The sequence below is a fragment of the Rana temporaria genome, chromosome 3, assembly GCF_905171775.1.
Source record: "Rana temporaria chromosome 3, aRanTem1.1, whole genome shotgun sequence".
In the NCBI taxonomy this organism is placed as follows: Eukaryota; Metazoa; Chordata; class Amphibia; order Anura; family Ranidae; genus Rana; species Rana temporaria.
The window spans coordinates 352,335,437-352,352,741 of NC_053491.1; the positions used below are offsets into that span (position 1 = coordinate 352,335,437).

The 17,305-nt window shown below is 42.0% G+C and overlaps 1 protein-coding gene across 1 annotated transcript in view; it reads right to left on the reverse strand.

Moving 5' to 3' along the window:
- Positions 1-8,371: 8,371 nt before the first annotated feature.
- The window catches only part of LOC120932654 (E3 ubiquitin-protein ligase RFWD3-like), a 55,919-nt gene continuing 46,985 nt past the window's right edge, over positions 8,372-17,305 (reverse strand). Inside the window, exon 9 of the mRNA XM_040345187.1 lies at positions 8,372-13,977. Within this exon, the coding sequence (XP_040201121.1) occupies positions 13,834-13,977 (144 nt within the window). The 3' untranslated portion in view covers positions 8,372-13,833. The remainder of the gene's footprint in view (positions 13,978-17,305) is intronic.

Consider the following 17,305-nt stretch of genomic DNA (forward strand, 5'->3'; position numbering starts at 1 on the left):
AATGCAGGAAATGCACAAGATTTCCTGCATTTTCCCACATCGCACTGTTTAACAATTGCACCGCATTCATGCCATCTGCTGCGGCTGTCAATGTTAAATTAATGACATCCTGAAAGAGATTGCAAAACGCAGTGCAATTGCCAGAGTGCAATTCAGGTGCAGAAAAAAGGTCTTGCACCATTTTGGTGCGGATGTGATTTGAGCCATACAAAATGTATGGCTTAAATCGCACCGTACAGACAACGCATGTGATATGCACAGGAATGCGGTGCGATTCATGGGCAAATACATGAGGTGTTCCAAACGCACCAGTGTGAACCAAGGCTCAATATGAGAACTACTAATTGGGGTCAGGTGTGCAGCTGCAGTGTAACCATGCTACAGTGCTGAATAATGTCCAGCAGATGGCAGGGGTGAGCATCTAAATACAGCAGATTTGTGCACCTCGGGAGACACAGTTGTAGGTGGACAGTTGCATACCGGCAGCTGAATGTATATGTCCATTTCACACTTTCCTGGTAAACTCAATCATGGCCTTGCTCCTACCCACTTCTGTGCCTTACTATAGCTCCTTAAATGTGATGGGTGGACAGGCTCATGTCAGACCTTTACAGGAACAGTCAAGACTTTGTGTATTGCTTCAGCTGCCTGTATCTTTGGCGCCACTGATCATTTTGATGTGCGGTTTTAGCTAAAGATAATCTCTGTGTACATATTTTTCATTGTGTGCTCAGTTTGAATTGCCCAGGTTTGGGACAAGTTTAATTTAACAAAAAAAGGCAAAAATAGAATTTTGCTTTCATGTGAAAGAACATACATATTGTTGGTTTGATCTTTGGTCTTCTATGAAACCAAACACTTGCCTCTGTTTAGAGAGGAAGCTAACTTTTTTCTTCTGTTGTGCCCCTGTTATCAGATTATGTTGCTGCTAAAATGTTTTTGAATAAGGGAGAATGAAATGAAAATTCAATATGGAGCCACTTAGCACCATAATAAATTCCCCTGGGCTCTATATCAAATGGGTCTCAGGGAGACTACTGGGAAGGGAAACTCATGCCACGTACACACGACAGGTTTTCCAGTCGGAAAAAAAACCAATGATTTTCCAGACGGAATTCCGCTCAAGATTATCTTGCGTACACGCGGTCACACCAAATTCCCACAGTCAAAAACACGGCGACATACAAAATGTACGACGGCACTATAAAAGGGAAGTTCCATTCCAACGGCGCCACCCTTTGGGCTGCTTTTGCTAATCTTGTGTTAGTAAAAGTTTGGTGAGAGACGATTCGCACTTTTCAGTATTCATGCTTTTCAATCCCTTACAGCGTGAAGAATGTGCCATCTCCATTACAAACGCCAGTTTTACCAGAACGAGTGCTCCCGTTTCATACTCTGAGCATGCATGTTTTTTTGCGCGTTGAAATTGCATACAGACGAACGGTTTTCCTGCTAGGATTTTTTCCTGATGGGAAAAAAAAGAGATCTTGCTCCCTTTTTTTCCCCAGCAGTTAATGCTAATTGGGTCTAGCTGGGAACCTAGGTAGAAATATTTTTCCATTGGAGCCCCGAAAAAAGCAAATATGTGGCTCAACCAAGAAGCATCTACCCAAACTGAAAATCCATTTAAGTAGACTGGCACAGTAAATGTGACATAGCTGACCATCAGAGTTGCATGATGTAGGTCATTGGTCTTTACACCGACATTTAAATTGCTAACGCGCCACTTCATTGAGTTGTATCAGATGTCTTGCAACATTAGGCTAAAACCAGCCTTTGGCATTAGTTTGAGACTCCTATGCGATCCTTCAGAATTCATTGGCAGCTGCATTTGACTTGCAGTTGACCTCTTTCTAACCTGCATTTAAGCTGCTTCAAACAGGTTCTTCATTCCCGTAGAGCTGTATGAGAATGCTAAACCCCATCCATGGTGACTGCCCATTAACACAGGACCTACGACTGAGCAAAAGCCATCTCATGTGACCTGAAATCATTTCTGTTTATGGTTGAAGCTCTTCCAGCAATCAACCTTATACTACAAAGAGTTCCTATTTCATAAGTCCCAATTTCTAAGTGCAGTTTAACCCAGTTAGAATTTGACTCAATCAGATATATTCTGATTGGCCGCAATGTGTTAGCACACTTTGAAAGTTATCAATTTAAAATTAAGAATTGATTTTGAATCAGGCTGCCAGTGTTACTTTCTGTCTGATCATTGTGTTTCCTTATGCCCAACATTATTATTTAGGAAAATTTCCAAAGAAAGATTTATTATTTCTTCTAATAACTGGTCAAATTGCTTTCTTTCTACAATGCTGTATTGGCAAAATGTACGAGAAAGTCTGATAGGTTGCTACAGGTACCAAGAACACCAAGATTAAAGAGTTAATGTTGGGGTGGGCCAAGGGATAGGTAGAAGAAGCAGCTGCCTTGGATGCTTCAGCAGGAAGGGGGTGCAAAAAGTGCAGGACCTGCAATCTATGCTGCTGAATTAGCGTATAGTTTATTGTGAAAAGGGACACTCTTTGATCATTTTGCTTTTAAGACCTAAAGATCTTCATCATGGCACTGCCTATAAATATTACAGGAGTCACATAATTTTATTATTTTAATGGAAGCCCCTGATGCTGTTTATATTATTTCTTTCCCTTTTATTCCCCATCGCTCCATTTGCTCTGAAGACCAAAGTAATATCCTTGGTACTTTCTAAGTATTGGGTTTTAAGCATTGGGGAGCATATATTCACTTTCTTCCATCTGGCAATGCTGATTCCCTTTACTTTTGGCTGAAGCTTTGTGATACTGTGCTCAGAGTATGCTTGCGGGTCTGGCCATATCTATGGCTAGCTTTAGTCAACAAGGCAAAAATGTGCAAATCAGCACATCAGAATTCATTTTTCATTGATCTGACTTTAGTAAATTGAAATCGAATTGGTTGCTACAGTTTACAGGGCTTTGCACATAGCCCATGTTGCACTCTTGTACCGATTAGGAATGATAGTCTTTTGACATTGCACATAAAAACTTTACCGTTTCTAAAAATATTTTGCATCTGTGTATGTGTAGGGATAGCAAATAACGATGCCCATTGTAAACAAACAGCTCTTTTCTATTAGTCCTTTAAAAGAGACTTCATGGAAAACTGGTAATTCACAAAGAGAAGTCAGCAGTTGGCTCTTGGGTTTCGTCTAAACCCCTGGTGCCCAACCTGCCACCTGAGGGCTGCATGCAGCCCATTGGTATATGATGTGCAGTCCTCAGACCTCAGCAGTGGGAACATTGATTAGAGTAATAACATTGATCTCTACTAGCCTCATGTTACCAATTTCATATTGTCTTCTGTAGCATATCCCCAGTCAAAAATGTAGCACATTCACACTCTCTGACCCAGAGGCGTAACTAAAACCTTCAGGGCACCGGTGGAAGAAACCATATAGGCCCCCCCTTACCCCCAGCCAGGCCCCCCCTCCACGGTGGTTGAATGGCAGGGCCCAGTCAGAAGTACAACTTTCGTGACCCTCGTAGTTTCACCACTGGTGTCAGTAGACTTTTTTATAATTATTTTAGGACAGGAATAGCTCTGTACAGATCTTCCCATTCATTCACAAACTGAAGCATAGACAGGGGCCCCAGGAGGTGGATAGGAGGGGTGGCAGTGAAGCATGTAGAGAAACCTATCCCTTCCATTTTCCTACAGGAGAAAAATAGAGGGGATCAGTTCCTTCTCCATGCGGCCCACTACCCCTCCTATCCAGGTGTACAGTGTGCTACATGGGCCCCCTGGAGCATGGGGTCAGTCCCAATTGTGACGCCTGTGGCCCCTGTATGAATGCCCCTGCTCTGCCCCCTATTTCCTCTAGTAGGTCTGCAGTTTATGACAGTCCTCTTAAGCATTACATTTATTGAACACTATGTGCAGCCCTTTGATAATATCAGGGGCTGCATTTAAGGCCCCCTTTAGCTCATAAATTGACAACTGCTGATCTAATCTAAGTGCTGTCATTTCCAGAATCTCATACAGCACCACCTGCTGGTGAAATGTGGCAGTGCAGTCTAACAAATTTTTCAATCCATTGGTTGACCTTTTTTCCAACACTCGTTAACAGTAAAAATAGCATTGGGGGTTCCAGCGTTCTTTAATTAAGCTAAAAATGTAGAACTCTATGTTTTACTGTCAAGAAAAGGCACAGGAAAACAGGGACATTCTAACTAGACTGCGAAAAATAAGTTGAATCTGATTGTTTATTATGGGCAACATATCTTTTTCACGTATATGCTTTTCTCACTGTGTGTTGTAAAATATTTGTTGCCAAGGCTAGATTTGGACAGACTATTGTCTTTAGATCTGAATCAATACAAGTTATTGGTCAAAAAGCATTAATAAGTTATTATTTTTAAATACTTTATGGACTGTCACTATTGTCCTAGAAAGATGCTTATTTTTAGAAATGTTGATCAGCTTTTTTAAATGATATTGTATTATTTAATGTTAAGTGTATAAACAAAAGTATTCTGATTTTAATGAGAATGTGAGTCATTCTTTTGAAAGATATTTTTTTGTTCAAATTATATTTTAAACTCTTATATTGAAAACAAACCAGTTACAACTAAAATCTGCCCTAGTTTGACCATATTTGGATCCACCAGTGCCCACATTAAAGTGTATATACAGGCAAAACTTTTTTTTGTTTGATAGAGTAGGTAAGGATTAAAATCCTCTGCCAGGTTATTTTTTTTTTGTGTGTGTGCAACTGGGGAAATTTAATTTCACTTCCTGTTAAAGGAACACATCAGAATGTTAAATGAAATCTCTCAAAGTGAAGAGAATTCTCTCTGACCTCACAACAGTCTCAATAATAAGATTTCCGCTATGTTCTTGCTGTAGAATTTTTAAAGCAGGATTGCTTAACCAGTTCCCACCCGGCCTATGGCAAGATGATGTCAGCGGGAATCTCTCGTCTATCTGGGTTGATGTTATATGATGTCCTCCCGGATTGTATCCACAGGGCCATGCAATAGTACGATCTGTCAATGGCCACGTCCACTAGACACATTAATGACGATTACCTGTACCTGCCCGCTGCCGGTAACCAACAGCAGATAGAGGGCTAATAGAACGTTTTGTAGTCGGACTCCTGAGAAATAGAGGCTTCACACAGCTGGCTTTTTTAATGCCCATATTTCACGTCATGAAAAATGCTCTGGAGCCCACACACTATCGTTTTTAATGACATAAAAAAATAAAAATGTTCACATCATGAAAAACGGTTGTGTGTACGCGGCATCAGATCTGTTCACCGCAAGATTGCAGTCCTGATAAAAATCGCAGATCACCGCCATTACTAGTAAAAAAAAAATGCCATAACTCTATACCCTATTTCGTAGACGCTATAACTTTTGTGCAAACCAATCAATATACGCTTATTGTGATTTTTTGCAGTGTCTGCCCTTCAGAGAACAGGGGGCAGGGAGCTGAAGTTGATTGGAGGCAAGGGACACAGATGGTGCTCAAATGTGTTCTAATTTATACAAAATGGGACAGGAAACAGACACTCCCAGTTCCAGAATTCTCATAAAGAATCAGCTCAGTCAACTACTGCCTGCAAGGAATGGTGGGACAGAGAGAGACCATCGCCTTATGCCTGTCACTTCCAATGCAGAATATTCAGTGACACTGCTGGAAGGAAATTCAATGATCAGTCTCTAGCTATTGATAACCAATGTATGTGATTTAGAGTTGCTGTTCCCACCACCAAAGTCTACTGAGTGAGCGCCTGGTAAGAAAAGATGTCACACATTGACATTCCAAACATAGTCTGATCCAGAAGAACCCTGTGGACTCATCTATTATCTACTGAAATACATAGGGCTACAGGACCAGTCAGTATCTCCCATCCTTAGGGCCAAGAGACACAATTGACCTCTGCCCAGAGGAGCACTCGGCACAGATAACCATGGGACACAACCCAATGTGTGTAGACGAAAAAAAACATGGAAGGCTTCAGGGCCAGATACACCCAAGTAGGGCTAACACTATCTTTTTTTTTTTTTTCAACCATGTCATTTTTATTCAAAAAATATTTTTTTATACATCTTTCACATTCACGTTTAACAAGCGCAATTTATTTATACAATACACTACGGTTCATTTTTCCTATTTTTATTTATCTACAATATCCTTCTATACTTAAAGAGGGAGAGAGAATTGAGTGAAAGTAGTAATTCCCAATTGACTCCACATAGATGACCTGTAGGGGGGTTATAGCATTGCCTATGGAAAATGTAGGGTACCAAAAGTTCATTGTTTCGCAAGAGCATACAACTTTAGGGTTTGACATGTTGGGTATTTATATCTTTCTAAAGACTGGGTAATATAGAGTGTCTGTGTGCACGAACATTAACCTCAGTGTATTTTTTACTGAAAATTTGCACTTGATAAACTATTATATAAAAGTTAATATTGTGTGATATAAAAAATTGTAAATATCATGTTTTTTTGCTCCAAGAACTCTGCTCTCACAAAATAGATCTTGTTCGGAGGTTCTATGTAATCTTCAGACCCAAAATGTTTTTTTTTTTTTTAAAACCTGTGTAAAAAAGGGCTCTGACAAGGAAAGGGTTAAAAGCTCTCTCCGTGTATTGGTTAATGACGTACTCATGCTGATGTGTATTCCACCAATCCCGACACATGGAGCCATATCCTAGCTCCAGGCCACAGGGTCATAATTTCATGTCCAGGGGACCGGCTGTATCTGCCTGATCATTATTTGCCCAGGGACCAGTCTCCCCACACTGACTGTAAGGTGAAGAGAAGCGTTCCACCAATGCAGAGAGCAATGTGACAACATTACCGGTTCACACACCTATGGAGAGGGGGCACAGCCTGGAGGTATTTCACCATATGTATGTCAGAGTACATAGGTTGTATATTATGGGAGTTATTGCCTTATATAGGTTGTATACTATGGGATATAATGTAGTATATAGGTTGTATTATACAGGGTATATTATGATCTATAGATAGTATTGTACATGGTAATATACTGTATATTATGTGATGTGGGGCTTTCACCTCTCGGACTCGGCTGATCATAAAAACACACTTGTTGTAAAAAATGGGGTTAAAACAGGTGACGAGAAAGCATTGCATCGCTTCCTCACCGCCCTGTCAGTAGCCTCTGGTGAGCAATCCTAATGCGGATCAGGCTTCAGAGAATAGGGAGATTTAGATGCATGACTAAGGGCTCCCTCACAGCATGTGCAGAGACATGTAAGTCTCTGCAGGACACACAAAAAACGAATGTTTTCTATGTGTCCTGTTCACGCCAAAATGCATGTGTGATGTCCCGTGCAAAGTGGGATTATTCAGCGTGTCTGCATTTTTCCTCACAGCTCCACACTGGAACACAGACAAAATGGACAGCCCCCGCTCTGCATGACCCTGTGTGACAGGAAATGGGAGGGACAGCGGAGCAGTGCTCTGTGTCTATACTGCAGCCTAATTTCCCACAAATGGGATCTTGGCTGGGATAACACTGCCAGGTATGTCTAGTGCAAGGGGGAATGTTGTTGGGCACTGATGATGTAGGACAGAATGGTGGCAAAGATGAGGAGCAAAGAATGGCAGAACAGATGAGGACGAAAGAATGGTGGCACAGATGAGGAGGAACAAACTGATGTAAACTCTGTCTCTGCAAGTGAAATCTGCATGGTTTTTCCATCAGATTTTATGTTTGTATGGTTTGAACAAGGCCTTATGAGAAGTATAGTATACAAGATGTATTGTGTATTAGAGGTATGCATTGTATTATACAGATATTATGGGATGTCTCACCTCCCAGACATCCTACAGGCACTCCAGCACAGACAGCCAAGTTGTTGGTCCAGGTGCTATTTGGGCACAGGTAGCTGATGCCCTCCCAGCAGGCCTCCTCCTCAATCAGGCAGAGGCGGGGCAGGCTGGTGGCTGGAGATACATGGGCAGCAAAGTGGCATTATGGTGGTCCCCCGCTTGGGCCCCCCAGAACAGCAGTCAGGGCCGCCAGTAGGCAACATAAGAGCCGTACATGTCCTCAAGCTGCCATCTTGAAGAGAGCCAGTCATAGTCGGCCTGTGGAAAACTGGAGCGTGTGCATCACCACACCGACCCGGCTAAATCATCACAGCATGACGGTCTGTCTGGGTTCACCTCAGAGAGACTCCATACAATGTGACAGAAGAAACATGTCTGTGAAGAATAAAGTTTGAATTGTTTTGTATGAGGCAGGGGGAGGGTCAAAGTGAAAAAAAATAAAAACATAGGGAAGGGGGAGGATAACTGGAAAGAAGACCCACAGGGTCTGGAAAGGATTCATCAATGAGGAGCAGACTGGTTATAGAAAAATTAAATAAAGTTCTTTATTGAATTCCACCAACAATATGAATATATATATGTAAAAAAGGATACCTTCAACACAAAGTTAAACATTATTAAGTGATCACCACAGACACATCGCTCATTTAGTCAAACTCCTATAGAAAGAAAACCAGCTGGTAGGCTTAGATTGGCTACTAGTAAAGAGCTACAAAATAATTCTTCAAGTTTAAATAAATCAACAGCTATAAGGCTAAAATGATATGCTGACCACACACGGTTAGTCCTGCATAAATGGAGGAGAAGGACACAGACAGGGAGCAGATCAGCTCCAAAGCAATGCTGGGATAATAATATATTGTGAAAATAAAGTTCAGTCATAAATAACACAATACTGGTTGGAAGACATGGGCAATGTTCTGAAGTGCTGATACAGGTTTAGGTTATCCTTAGCTGTTATCTCACAATGTAGTTCCCGGGCTACACTGGAAAACACTGGATACTTCAGGAGTGTGTAGATAATGTGAATCAAATGGCAGAAAGTCAGAAGATAATAAACAAGTAGGAATGAAGGAGTCAATTTGCTTCTCTTACCAAGTCCCATTTGAGTAAGCACAGGTGGAAGCTTGCTTCACTTGCTGACAGTTGGATGTGCCGTTAAGTTCAGATAGATCAACAGTATGAAGCAGCCAGCATAAGGTCAGAGGATGATGAACAAGTGGAAATGAAGGAGTGGATCCCCTTCTCTTACCAAGTCCTGTGTAAGTAGGCACAGGTGGAAGCATGCAACACGTGACTATTGAATATGCCGGTATCTTATGTTCAGAAAAGAGACATCAATATAAATATGAAAAAATATATAGGCTGTACCGCCGTTGCTTGTGGGAAAAAAGGATCAGTAATAGCAGATAGCAGTCCATCCACTGATAGTACAAGCAGTCACACAGCCGTTGCTGTGTTTGTTTAGAGAAAGTTTTTCTTCTTACGAGTAAGCAGACTTGTCAGTGTTCACAAGTGAGCCTGTGTGATTAGGCACAGATGGAAGCTTGTTTCCTCCAGCAGGGCACTAATCTGCAGATAGTTGAGGGCTTTACTGATACTGTCTATCTGTAGGTAAAGTATAGCCAGCGGTATGTCCATCACCATAGGGAATAAATTGTCTCACCCACATATGTTACTGATGGTCCTGCTGCAGCAGCTGCTTGAGTCCTGAGAGAAACCTCTGTGTTACTGAGAAATCGGCTCATCTCCATGCAGGTCAAGGGGGAAGGGGGGGGGGGGGGTCTGTGGTCAACACACTGTGTGCGCAGGGGCGTCTAGCTGTTTCATTCGTCAAGCAAATTTCATCAGAGCTAGAGGAACTATGGGATATAGACCATTAAATAGTAAAACAAATTAATCTAATTAGCATCACATTGTTTCATTCTGACTGCCCACATTCGTCAATTAACACCAAGCATTCAAGATCGCTGTGGGGATGTCCTGCTTCAAGAACAGCATACCCAATAATGTTCACCGTGCATAAAAAGTTCACAAAAAAACATAGAAATTCATAAGTTAAATAATAATAAATGATAAATAATAACAGTAGGTTGGCTAATAAAGATCTAGAAAAACTGAAGTGTGATAAACTTCCAAGCTGATACAGCAAGTAATCACCAGAAACAGCATTCAAAATTAACCCAACATTTTTAAAACCAGGAGAGGAATTATAATACAACCAGAGGATTGATGTTACAAATACAAAAGTAATGTGGCGGGACCATCTAGAAGAAGAAACAGAGAATAATAAAGGAGATCAGAAATAAGAAAACCAAAGAATTAGATAAACAGTGATATCAGACCCAGTTAAAGACAATGGGTCTGACCCTGTGTAGCGGGAAATAAGGGATATTTATAATTCCAAGAAAACAGAGAGATTGCACTTGTTTAGGCCTGAAGGCTGTAGGGCATTTAAAGATAGATTGACTTTTTTTTCTTTATGATATAAAATTATACCTTCTGAGGGGTAGGTTCAATCTGTAGATACCTTTAACTTGGAGTCCACTGGGGTCGCCACCATGTGCCTTAAGGAAATGTAGCGCCAAAAGGTGCTCATCATCCTTTTTAATGATACTCTGTACGTGCTCACTGATTCTGATTTTAAGCTGTCTCTTCGTTTTGCCCATGTATATTTTACTGCATGGACAGGTGATCATGTAGATCACCCGTGTCGTGGAGCAGTTGATAAAATTCCACATTTTTAAGTGTTTCTTACCATCAGAATCAAAGAACACATCCCTTCTATTCACGTATTTACATATGGAACACTTACTGCACGCAAACATGCTCTTGAGGGGGGAAAATACGCCAGCCAGTTTCTGTTTATATATACTCAGAATGAGAGAGGGTATCCCCCAGGTTTTGGGATCTACGTGCTGTCATCAAGGGGCGTTCACCAACAAATTCACAGAGTATTGGCGCATCAGGCAAGATGTGCCAATGTCGGGTAAGGACATTTTTTTACCTGTTCCCATCGTGAACCAAATTTAGTGATAATTCTAATGGGCGATTGTTGGGAACCAACCTGTTCTGCTTGCGGAGTGGAATTAAGGAGTTATTTTCTGTCGGTATTGAAAGCCCTTTTCTTAGCCCTTGATTGACTTGTGTGAATAGCCCCTTTCCCTAAATCTTCCATACAGCTCCAAAGCCTCTCTGCGGAAATTACTATCCAATGTACAGTTCCTTCTGATCCTAAAGAACTGCCCAACGAAAATTCCCTGGATCAGAAAGTGGGGATAATGACTAGTGGCCTCCAAGAGCGTGTTGGCTGTGGTCTGTTTACGAAAGGTTTTAGCCACTATTCGTTCTCTGTGTATGCCTATGGTTAGGTCAAGGAAGGGCACAGTATTCTGGTGATGGTTGTAAGTCTAAGATTTCTGTTGTTAGTATTAAGTTCTTCCAGAAAAGGGTCCAGTTATTGGACAGTGCCCCCCCCCCCACACACCCAAAGTACATCATCAATGTACCTCAGCCACAACCTACTGTGGCTGAGGTACAAAGAGGACCGTTAGACCACCTCCTCCTCCCAAAAGCCCAGGTGGATGCAAGCAATAGAAGGTGCCTAAGGTGCGCCCATCGAAGTGCCTCTCAGCTGCTTATAGAAGGAACCCAGAAACTGGAAACAGTTGTTGACCAACACGAATTCCAATAGTTCCATAATGAACTCATTTTGTGCCCCTAGGAGCGGGAAACTCTGTTCCAGAAAATATTTTACTCCCAGGAGTCCCCACTAATGGAGGATCGACGTGTATAGTGATTCCACGTCGATCCCCACAAGGATAGCGTCATTGGGACAGCAGACGTCCTCAAGTCTACTCAGGACATCCCTAGTGTCTCTAACAAAGGACGGTAGGTTCTGTACTAATTGTTTGATCAGGGCATCCGTATATTTACCTATTCTTTCTAGGGGGACCTTGATGGCAGACACTATAGGCCTACCGGGTGGATTGGTTGTCGATTTATGGAGTTTGGGGATAGTATAAAATGTAGGTGTATTGAACTCACGAACCATCATAAAGTCATGCTACTTTTTTGTAATTAGATTTGCCTCAAATGCAAAGAACAATTTTTGATTAAGGGCCTGAACAATCAGGGGAAAGGGATTGGAAGTCAACTTACAGTACGTTGAGGTGTCCGACAATTGTCACATAACCTCCTGTTCATATTGTCGTTCTGAGAGTAAAACAATATTTCCACCCTTATCGCTCCCCTTTATTACTATATTGGGAGCTTCTTGAGTTCTTTTAGGGCTATTCTCTCTTGGTTAGAAAGATTATCTGGTCCCCTTCAGTTCCAATTGATTTTAGAGAGATCTTTTTGGACCTGGTCCAGAAATAAACAAATCCATTTGTGTTTAGATAGAGGAGGCATCTTTACAGATTTGATGGTCAAATTTGAGGGTCTGTAGCTGTAGTTGGGGGGGCTCTGGATCAGAGTCCGAGTCTGAATTTTCCTGAAGTAAGAAAACAAGGATGCCTAGGGCTTCCTTTTTTGGTATTTTGATTGATATTTTGAGAGTCCTGGCGGTTATTATGCCAGTATCTAAAAATAACTTTGTGTAAAAAGAGGCTACCATCCTTAAAAACCTCAAACCCGTTCATGGCTGATTTAGGAGAGAAGGAGAGTCCCCTTTTAAGTAGAGAAACATGATAGTTGTTTAAGGGAAATTCAGTAAGATTAACCACCTTGAGATCAGGGATTTCCATAATGGAAGAGTCGTGAACTAAATGTTGGTCAGTGCTTACTACCGCCTTCGTGTACTTGCTCTGAGTTCCCTTGTATTTTTTCCCTGATCCTTTTCCCTGTCTTTGTCTATCACATGCATTTTGGCTTTTCGTCTGCCTCTCTTTGAAGTTTGACTTTTTATGGTACCTGATTTTTCTCTAAAAAAGACACCGCTTTTACAACTGATTCCTAATTGCTATCTGTCGAAGAATTATTATTAGCAATAGCTAATGTTGTTTCCATTTCTTCCTCTCTGCGAGTGACTTCTGCCTCTCTGAATAGACAAGTCAAAAACGTTTTTGTTTTTTTTTCCCAATCAAGAATATTTTGTTTTAACTTTTCCTGTTTATTAGTTCTAAGGTTCTTTTGTGTTCTTTCTACTTCCTTCTTCAGAGATTTGTTATGCTTTATCTATTTTAAGTTTATATTTCAGCTAACTGTAGGAGTTCTTCCTCCACAATTAGTCGCATACCCTCTATTCCACGATCCTGGCAACTTTTTTTCCAGATATCTAGGAATCTAGGTGAATGAAGATGTCTTGCTGGGACCACTTTTTCCCTCAGACCTCTCGGGATGACCTTGTGATCAATATGAGATTTTAATAAGGATACGTCCCACTTTCTGTTTAAATACTTAATCGTCAATTTTTTATGATTTAAAAAAGGTTTTTTTAAGGGAATCATCCCTGGAGTTCTGTGCAGTTTGATCACTGGAAAAAGCAGACTGAATCTCTAAATCAAATTTCTCATCAAGTAGATAAGCCATAAATAAAATCGAAAATGTATTATAAACCACAACAGTGAGCACTGAAGTGAACAGTCCAACAGCGATGGGAAATTAACAAACAAACAAAAGCGAGGGGAAGGTCAAAGTCCCTGTCAGGATTTATTTTATATCTGTGTGCCACTGGGGAGATTTCGCTACACTTCCAGTCCTAAAGACGAAACCAGACGTGAGAGGAAATCTCATAGACAGATATCTCATATGATGAGATGAACACAGATGTCTACAGAGGCCACATGAGGTGTTTGGCCGTCCTCCCCCGGTGGTTGTCCTTAAACGGTTTCCATCTACTAAACACAAATACAATTATGATAAATAATAATCTTCCCACACTGCAGGTTCTCTATAGGAACTCAAAAATATTTCAGTCACAATAGTGAATGCAGCTCATTGTGGACAGAGGGCACCATGGTGAATCTGTTCGTCTGTCCGTCACTCCCATCTGTAGATTTTCACCTTCTTTTCTGTCAGGGTGGCCAGCAGGTTGGTCTGGTTCACCTTCATATGGCAGATGTCCAACACCGGTTTGTCAGCTGGTAGTCTCTGAATGAGGTTGCCACTCTTGGCGTGCCAGAGCTGGAATGAAGAAGAGACAAATGCAGGGATTGGTAGGCATTTCGATGTTTTATGAATCTTGGGCTTGTACAATGACAATAGCAGCTTCATATCACATGGAGAACCATTGGTACAGATACCCTTTCCCTACTTGTAAAATGAACTACCTTATTAACAACTTGCCGACCGCCCACCGTCCTTTTACGGCGGCAAGTCGGCTCCCCTGCGCGAGAGCCCGTCGTATAACGTCGGCTCTCACGCAGACCACTAGGGGCCTGCGCGCCCCCGACACCCTTGTGCATGCCCGACGGGCACGATCGCCGCCGGGCACACGCGATTGCTCGGTACAGAGCGGGGACCAGGAGCTGTGTGTGTAAACACACAGCTCCCGGTCCTGTCAGGGGGGGAAATGCTGATCCTCTGTTCATACAATGTATGAACAGAGGATCAGTAATGTCCCCTAGTGAGGCCACGCCTCCCTACAGTTAGAACACACCCAGGGAACATACTTAACCCCTTCCCCGCCCCCTAGTGTTAACCCCTTCACTGCCAGTGGCATTTTTATAGTAATCTAATGCATTTTTATAGCACTGATCGTTATAAAAATGCCAATGGTCCCAAAAATGTGTCAAAAGTGTCCGAAGTGTCCGCCATAATGTCGCAGTACCGGAAAAAAAATGCTGATCGCCGCCATTACTAGTAAAAAAAAAATATATTTATAAAAATGCCATAAAAATACCCCCTATTTTGTAAACGCTATAACTTTTGCCCAAACCAATTAATAAACGCTTATTGCGATTTTTTTTTACGAAAAATATGTAGAAGAATATGTATCGGCCTAAAAAAAAGTTTTTTTATATATTTTTGGGGGATATTTATTGTAGCAAAAAGTAAAAAATATAAATTTTTTTCAAAATTGTCGCTCTATTTTTGTTTATAGCGCAAAAACTAAAAACTGCACAGGTGATCAAATACCACCAAAAGAAAGCTCTATTTGTGGGAAAAAAAGGACGTGAATTTTGTTTGGGAGCCACGTCGCATGACCGCGCAATTGTCAGTTAAAGCGACGCAGTGCCGAATCGCAAAAAGTGCTCTGGTCTTTGGGCAGCAATATGGTCCGGGGGTTAAGTGGTTAAATCCCAGCTCACAGCTCATCTGTCATTTAGAGCCCACAGTCTGCTTAATCCAACTTTACAGCATTGACCCCTGGTGCGAGGGAACTGTGTATTGCAAACAAATGCCATCCACTAAACCCTGCTCCTTTAACACGGAGGGGCTTAATTTCGGACCTTCAATGGTAAGCCTCTACCTGGGTGAACACACTGGAGGAGGAGAAGGGTCTACTGAACACTGTTATTTGTAATGCATGGTTCCCTATATGATAAAGTATATTGAAAAAGAAAATAAGGATTTGGCAGTGGTGCAGCTTCTTTCAGTTTATGCATTTGGGACGAGGATGGGTCCCCTGTAGTCTTGGCACCTGCAGTAGGTGGTGGAGTTTAAAGTTCACCCTTAGTGGTATCTCTTCCTTTTGCATACAGGAAGAGAAGGGTTCCTGACTATGGCTTTGCATCGTGTGACTTCATGAAAGCCTTGAACACCTGAGCTTTGAAGCATCACTAAAGAGACATGGGGTATAATTTTTGAGGTGAAGCAAAGCAAACACAAAGGTATAAACAGGATTGTAAGTTAACCATTTTAATTTGTAGGGGGAGTTTTGACTCAAAAAGCGTGTCCGAAACCATGTTTTGAAGTAAGTGTAAACGAGCCCTAAGGCTCCGTACACACGCCCGAGGAACTCGACGTGCCAAACACATCGAGTTCCTCGTCGAGTTCAGTGTTGAAGCCGCCGAGGATCTCGGCGGGCCGACTTTCCTCATTGAACTACGAGGAAATAGAGAACATGTTCTCTATTTGGCCCGACGAGTTCCTCGTCGGCTTCCTCGCTGAAAAGTGTACACACGACCGAGTTTCTCGGTAGAATCCAGCTCCGATCGAGTTTCTGGCTGAATTCTGTCGTGTGTACGGGGCCTTAGTGTTGCACCAATACTGGTATCAGTGCCGATACTAAACTTTTGCATAAGTACTTGTGAAAATGTTCCGATACTAAAACCGATACCTTGTGGGTTGGTTTGCAGTGTGACTTCAAAGTTCGGTCCAGTGTGATTTTGTTCAGCGGTTCAGGTGCGATTCCAATGCTAATTGTACTGTATGAGATTAGAAACTGCACTTGAACCGGACTGAAATTACACATGACTTTGCGCACTGCGACCGGACCGCACATATGTAAACAGGATGAGCGCATAAACAGCGGCAGGAGGTGGCCACCAAAGGCGCCGACATATGGACTAGTGCACAAAGGCAGGAGGACCTGGAGAACTGTCCGTCCATAGTTGGAAACAGCTCTGCTGGCAGTTCCACAGAGCAGCGCGCCATCCACAACACCACTGCTCCTGGTGGAAAAAACAAATATGGCACCTGGCAACAAAAAACCCCCACAGGTAAAAGACTGTAAGTACATCATACAGTTTTTAACAAGTGTCAAAAATCTTTAAAACACTTACCAGTCCCGCCACAGGATTCTGCTAAAAAGCAAGATTCCAATCTTCCCCCATCATGGCGGGTCTCTGTCCCTTGGACATTCAAGGACCGGGTCCCCTTAATATGGGGCCACTCCCTTGGACCTGTAAAGCACCCTGCCAGATCTCCCTAGGAGTCTTTTAATCTTACCAAGGTTCCAGATTTCCCAGGGTCCAGTGCCTAAAGGGTCACATTACAGGCAATACCTCGTAATCCTCTAGCATGACCGAGATTCGGGTATCATCCATTTTAGTGTATCACTGTTTGGATGGATCCGATTATCTAGTCCTGTAAATCCTTCAGGATCTGTTCCAGGACAATCTTCTTAGTTAGCTCATGCAAAGCTTCTCCAGACGGTGACCATCACCTTTACAAGACACTGGCGAAAAAAATGTGTACTTCCTGTGTAGGAGGGGTTATAAGGGGGGGGCTTCCTGTCTTTCTTTTTTTGTTTGCCAGTGTCCATTCACCTATAGGTGGCGTATAACCCAGTTAGTTATTATGGCTGCTCTGTGTCCCATGATGTACTCCGTAAGGTACGATAAAGAAAATTGGTATTGGTGCATCCCTACTAGCAGTCTCTTGTAACACGTCCCCAACCTTACACCTGCAACATATGCACAGCCTTTACCTACACTTGCAACAAGTTCACAATATCTGACAATCTTCTTTAGTGTTACATATTCTGAATGTAGATCTAAACTGTGGAACTTTGGTGATATCACGGGTCACCTATTATTCCTATATATAGTAAAGTTGCATGTAGCTA